This window comes from Lactuca serriola, chromosome 1 (assembly GCF_051521515.1).
Source record: "Lactuca serriola cultivar US96UC23 chromosome 1, Lser_US96UC23_V15, whole genome shotgun sequence".
Lineage (NCBI taxonomy): Eukaryota > Viridiplantae > Streptophyta > Magnoliopsida > Asterales > Asteraceae > Lactuca > Lactuca serriola.
The window spans coordinates 154,824,860-154,831,744 of NC_136408.1; the positions used below are offsets into that span (position 1 = coordinate 154,824,860).

Genomic DNA, 6,885 nt, shown 5'->3' on the forward strand with positions numbered 1-6,885 from the left:
TCATTTAACACAATCATAATTTCAACTTTTTGTGAAAACTTTAATTTTGTAGCCAAACATTATAATAAGTTTGTGCTAATGACACCCTATCATGTTGAAAGGCTAAACAATGAATAAGGTATAGTCAACCTCGAATAATCACAATGTCAAATGATAGAAGATATTCTCACTTAAACAAGCAAGAAAAATGTATCAAATGTTTTTGAAAAAAAAATACAAATAAAGATAGTGTGGCCATTTACAAATAAGAACCATTAAAAAAATAGTTATGTATACAAAGGAGTATTATGACCATTTACAAATATTTAAGATCTGTTAAAAAAACTACAAATAAAAAGCGTCATTTTTCTTAATGGTTGGGCTGTATGTGACGATATGTACAATTTTAGGGGAGGTTGATGCAAATCACCATCGCTAGAGATCAGGATTAGGGTTGACGCCCACACTTTTCTTACTATATATATTAGATGTTGAGGATCCACAGCCGCTGTCATAATCAACTGAATCTAGATCCAGGATCCAAACATCAAACTATTCACAAATAATTAAGAGCTTAGGAGGATAATGCATATCTGAAAATCATGCATTGGTTTGATAAAGTTATCGATCTGTGTCTTTTGGGTCATGCAAATCACCAAGACTTTTATGTGTTGATTTCAAAAAAAAAAAATTCTCTATCATGCACACAGATCAAAAAACTAGCAAAGACCCGCAATATTTTGTAAGAAAAAACATGTAAGTTATCATTCTGAATCATGTGTTTTGAAGCTGTTGTGTCCTTTTTTTTTGTTGTTTCGGAGTCTATATCTGTTGTTCTCCTGTGACTCACACTTTCTTGATCTGTTGTCAGTCTAGTTGAATCAGATCGGTACCAGTTAGGTGTTCATAGCATTTCAAAAGTCGGTTTCGTGGGTTTGTCCAGGGGCCACTGTACATTAGCTTACCCTTTCAAAGGTAAGTTTATAAAACGTTTTCTTATGTAATTGTTTTGATGCCAATAAATTTTTAATTCTCTACTTTCCAATTTATGCTATATCAAGTAACGCTTAAGTAAGATCTAAATCTGACATCTTGTTCCATTCTTACTGAATGATGTTTGGGGATCATGGCAATGTTGACAAAAGTTGCAGATCTGATCACTAGATCTTGACATGCTCATTCCTTAAATATATATCAATAAATTTGGTCCCTGTAGTATAGTGCTTGTTTTAGTTTTGGCACAAGGTTAAAATGGTCATTCAAAAAAATCCAATTATTCTGCTTTTTCATTTCTGATTGTTAGATTTATACTCCTTGCAGTGTGGAAGGGAATATCATATACCGTGTTTGAGGAAACACAAGAAGATGTATCTGAAGGTGTGTTAATTTGAATCTAAATTTGCTAAAATTTCCGTCGTTTTCACTCGATTTAATATGAGATTGTTGATCTGAAGGTGTCTTCTCATTTCGGAGGGATCGGAATCGGAATCACATATTCCGATGTGAAATGGATTGTTTTCCTTGGGAAAGATGTTTCTAATGAATGGTGACATTCTAAGGAACATCTTTGTTAGAAATGGAGGTGGTGGGTCCTCAAGGTGGAATTACTTTTCAAGATTGTTTTTGTTTTTGTCTTTGCATTGAGAAGTAAAGTAAACAATGAATGAATGAATAATGAATACCCAATTGGTGGATATATATTTGATGTTTTTAAAATATAGATTTGATGTATGTTTCAAGATTTTTCCTTTGTTAAATATGTAATTATTGTTAATTTTTTCATGAATTTATATTTTTTTTATATACAAAAGTCGCCGCTAGCCTATCACATAAAATCTATATGTGTAACGTCCAAAATTTCAAAACAATTAAAACTTTTCAAAAACCACTCATTTTAATAAAGTTGTTACAAAAAGGTTTTCAATACATTATTTAACAGAGTATTCTCCCAGGTTCACATCAACGCGAGGAACGGTACGATCACGCCTTTGCCTTGCCACAGACTCTTGAGAACCTGAAACATAAAACCACAACTGTAAGCCCGAAAGCTTAGTGAGATACCCCCAAAATACCAACCACATATACGCCCTTCCAGGCCACGACCTTCCGGTCCATGTGTCTCAGGGGACTTCCGTCCCTGCTGGGTAAACCTTCCGGTCCTACCCACGCCGACCTTCCGGTCCACAACACAACATATTGCCTTCCGGCCCATGACATATTGCCTTCCGACCCATAACATATTGCCTTCCGGCCCATACATATTGCCTTCCGGCCCATAGCATAAAATGCATACATAACATAACAAATCATAGATCGACCCTACATATCGGGTCACACCCCAGATCTAGCAATCATAACACATAATCATATAGCAGTTCACAGACAACAATCGATCAACAGATCACATATCATAGCATTACTCTAAATAAGATACCGGTCTAGCCGGTCACTAGCATAACATTACCCTACGACTCAGTCAACATACTAAATGCATACATACGCCTTTCCAGGCCTTGACCTTCCGGTCCACATAGCAATGCCTTCCGGCCCATATCATGTAATGACAACTACCCGGATTTCCATCCGATAAAAGGGTCGGCCTTGGTGCCATGAACCCTAGCGATATAGTGAGGATAACTCACCTCGAAACTGCCGACTGAACAGATAGCTCAAGCTGCTCCGATCACTGATACGATCTCCACCTCTGGACAGCCACCAATGCACTGAACTCAAACAATAAATAACAATTACCAAAATACCCTTGGAACCACTGGTCAATCCCTGGTCAAAGACAAGGTCAAAGTCAACCCCTGACTGACCCTACTCGCCGAGTCAACCCTATGACTTGCCGAGTCCTCATACTCAGAACTTCACTCAACCCGCGATCTAACTCGCCGAGTCACCCCAAGACTCGCCGAGTTCGATAACTCTGAGTCCACTCGCCCTTGACTCACCGATTCTCTAAGATTCCCTTTCTCACGTCGAGTATCCCCCTCGGCTCGACGAGTTCCTCCTGGACGAATCGCGGGCCACCCCGACTCAACTCGCCGGGTCTGAAGAACAACTCGACGACTCCCAGTTAATCTTCAAGCTACTCGCCGAGTCTGTTCATCGGACTCGGCGAGTCCATGCCATGCAACCGCTCAAACTGCTTTCTAAGGTCAGAACTGCTCCGACCATTCATAGGTCTGGCCTTCCTAGACTGATTCATCACGTAAGGTCCTCATTTCGGTGCTCATAATACACCCCATGACTCATAATTTACATTTTGTCTTAAGGCATAAGGATTCCAATCCAAAACCTCCATTGATTCCCGAAATGCTCAGGCATGGGACATTCTGGACTTCTAAAGATCCCAATACAGGGTTCCAATCGTTTGGGGGACTAAGGTAACACTCAATCTAGCCACAAAAGGGTTCCATAAACCCTAAATCCATATACACATCAACATAGAAGGATGCAACTCGAAATATTACCTGAATAACGTGCTCTCTGTGTCCCCAATCCTCAGAACGTGGCTTCCCTTGTTGTTCCCTTAACCAAGCTCCTCTTCCTTGCAAAGCAACACTTCCAAAATCAACAATGGTCTTCAACCTTGCTCCTGATGCTAACAATCGAATTAGGGTTTCTCTCAGAGGACTAGGGTGAACAATGACGGCCATAAGGTCCCTTATATACGTCCCAAACCTGAACGGTTAGGGTTTTCGCTAAACAGCGCAGACTCGCCGAGTCCATATCCGGACTCGTCAAGTCCAGTCGCGAACCCGCGACCAGTTCCGCGATCCTACTCGGCGAGTCTAGGCTCCAACTCGCCGAGTCCCCTCTTAAAACACCCAAAATCGTAAATATAACAATACCTGGAATTCCTGGCTGTTACAATATGTGATCTATTAGTGATTTTTTCTTAAATTTCATCGATAGTCCATTAGTGAGTTATTCTTTTGATAATTTTTACAAAAAAGTATATTCGTCATTGATCGGTTACTAATAACCGACGTAAAAATTCGTTGCTAAAATTTGTCGTAGCCGTCGGAAATCCGTTGCATATATGATATGCCTATTTGGGAATCAGATGTATAATCAATACTATACACCTCTATAACCTTCTTTCCACGTCTAATACAAGCATCATAAAACCAAGCATAGACCTTTCTAATTTCTTAGATTGTTCCAAGTAAAATAAACTTAGTCTTCTATAACCATACCTAAAGTAGATTAAAAAAACTTTTTATGTAAAAAAATTAATAATAAATAACTTTAAAGGTGATAATAAACCTTCAAAGGCTCGATGATATCACAATCATTTTTTATTTCATAATCACCTTTAAACTCATCATTATAAGAAAAAGTATGAAGCAAAATTAGTTTTATACTTGCACACTTTTTATCTCAATGAAAATTAGAATGGGAACAACATCAAGAGTTATGCATCAAACTAAAAGATTGTAATAACCAAACTAACAGTTTCTTGTATTCGTTAATTTAAAAAAAGGTATGGTTCAGTAAACTACTTAGATGCGTCCAGATAAAATGAAACTCCACCTACACGCCACAACGCCGCTGCCGCCGATCCATCGCCATCTAAATGCCACAACGTCGCTGCCGGAGACGTCGTAAACAACCCGGAAAACCGCTGATGGTCGACAAAAGGACGTGTTCGCTGCAGCAAGGGCGCGAACTACCGAGAGGCTTCAGGTAAGACCATCTGCCACTTGTCTCCCTCCTCTCCTCCGTCCCTTTGTGCGTGTTCGACATCAGATGCTTCACCGCTGCCGTCGATGGCCTTTGGCAACTATTTTCGTAACTTTCCGGCAACATCAGCCGCATGGAAGGTGGCTGGATGGATGTATGTCTAGAATATATGTTGTTGTCGGTGTTATTGTTGCTGTATGAGCCATTTTTGGCCGGAAAATCAATGAAGGTCCGTCACCACCACCATCAGGTGGTGGCTGCCACCGTTTTTCCACCACTAACCACCATCTCTAGTGGCTACGTGTGTGTGTGTGTGTATTATGTGTGAAGTGGTATATGCAATTTTTGGGCAGGAACCACCACCACCACCACCATTGCAAATGGTGGCTGCTGCCAACCACCACCGCCGAGGTGGCAGTGGGTGGTGTCTGGCCTAGTGGAACCCTAATTGGCCTAGTTGCTTAATCTTGGACTCAGTAGGATTGTGATTGGATTGGAAACCCTAATTAGGGTTTATAAAACCCTAACTCTGGGAATGTTACTTTGGGAATTGTCGGGACACGCGTTTGGACTATTATATTGGAATTTTGAATTATGTCCAACTAAATTGTATGAATGGCCTAATAGAGTGATGGACTTTAATGGATTAAGTGTCTAATGGGTTAAGTTAGATTACTTAACCATAATCATCATTTCATGTGAGAAACCCTAATTTTGCTTTGGCCTTGAGTTTGGCCTTTCTATTGGGCTTTGGTGATTGGGCTACTGATGGGCCATCCAAAAACAAGCATATGGACTATAATATTTGGTTTGAGCTTTAGGATAAGGCCTAATGGATATACTTGGGCCCAACTGGGAAAATTAGGAATGCATTATGAAAAATTTAGAAAATATTTGTCGGATTCTTACACATAGTTAGGAGCTGAGAAAATGGACTCTTCTAAGATCACTTGGATGCCAATTTTTGGTAGCCACGGATGAATTGCATGTACAATAGAGAAACCTAGATCCAAGCTTTAGGGTTTGCATGAGCACATAGGATGTTCTTTTGTATAAAACCCATCAGCCAGTTCCTTCGTCGTCTGGTCACTATTCGCGTTGTACGCCCCGTGTAACGAAGTGTACGCCAAGCATACGCATTGGGTAGTCGAATTTCGTTGACTTTTGACTTAGATTTGGATGTTAAATAGTAATTAGGGTTAATTATTTCGTTCACTAGGAGAAGTCTAATTCTAGCAGTTCGGCTATGACATTTAATTGTCGTTAGTATAAGGTGAGTCTCCTCAGTTATCCTTACCTGTCTGGTTGAATAGTTGTATTTATGATGATCAGTTGGGTCTGCTGTTATTTTGTGTTACGTTGTTACGTGTGACTGAGACTGAGGACAGTCCCTAGAGTTGCTGATAACTCATAAGGTGTGTTCTTGCCCACCGGTATTGTTGATAGTCCCCAAGGTTGCTGATAACTCATAGCTATTTATTTATGTGGTGTTATGTGTGATATCTTGGAGAACTCACTAAGCTTCGTGGTTACAGTTGTTGATTTATGTGTTTCAGGTAGTTTTGAGAAGTGCGGGAAGGCGAATGTTTGATTGTGCACACTCGTTGGGAGGATGGATAGAGGTTTGGGACAGTTTGAAAAACTCTGATATTTTGTGAAAATGGTTGTTTTGGATAACTATGTGTTTGATAACTTTATTTGTGAAACTTGTTTTCGGTAAATTTAAAATGAAAAAAAAAATTGGTCTAAGATTTTAGGTGTTACATAAACATTATTGTTAAAATTAAAGGAAAAAAAGTGCAATTAAATATAATTAGATAAATGTCCAAATATTTCAATGTACATTGTTGTTAAAGTATATAAGAAATTGCTAAGTAATAACAACATTGTATTCTTTTAGTCTTTCTACTTGTCTAATTCATTTACCGTGCATAAGAAACTAAAACAATCTAGTTACCTAAAATACCCCTGCCCTAAGAAGTCCTATTTATTTTTCTGAATCACCCATAATTACCATGTTTATGAGATAGCAGAAAAATGCATTGCTTTTTTTTTTGCACATAATGTGAGTATAAGTAATTGTGTAAAACAGCAATATAGCATTGTAGTAAAGTAAGATGGTAAAAATGGTCATTTTACCCTAAATACCACTTGTTTTGTTTCCCTTTTGTTGTTTATTAAGCAATATTGAACGTTAGCGGTGGAGTATATAGT

General features: G+C 38.9%; 1 protein-coding gene across 1 annotated transcript; it reads left to right on the top strand.

The window, feature by feature from the left end:
• The first annotated feature begins 507 nt into the window (after positions 1-507).
• Positions 508-1,665, top strand: LOC145071551 (uncharacterized). The gene is made up of 4 exons (XM_079018377.1): positions 508-735; positions 851-954; positions 1,300-1,356; positions 1,434-1,665. The coding sequence occupies exons 1-4, from the start codon at positions 680-682 to the stop codon at positions 1,517-1,519; spliced, it is 303 nt and encodes a 100-aa protein (XP_078874503.1). The 5' UTR covers positions 508-679; the 3' UTR covers positions 1,520-1,665.
• The last annotated feature ends 5,220 nt before the right edge of the window (positions 1,666-6,885 follow it).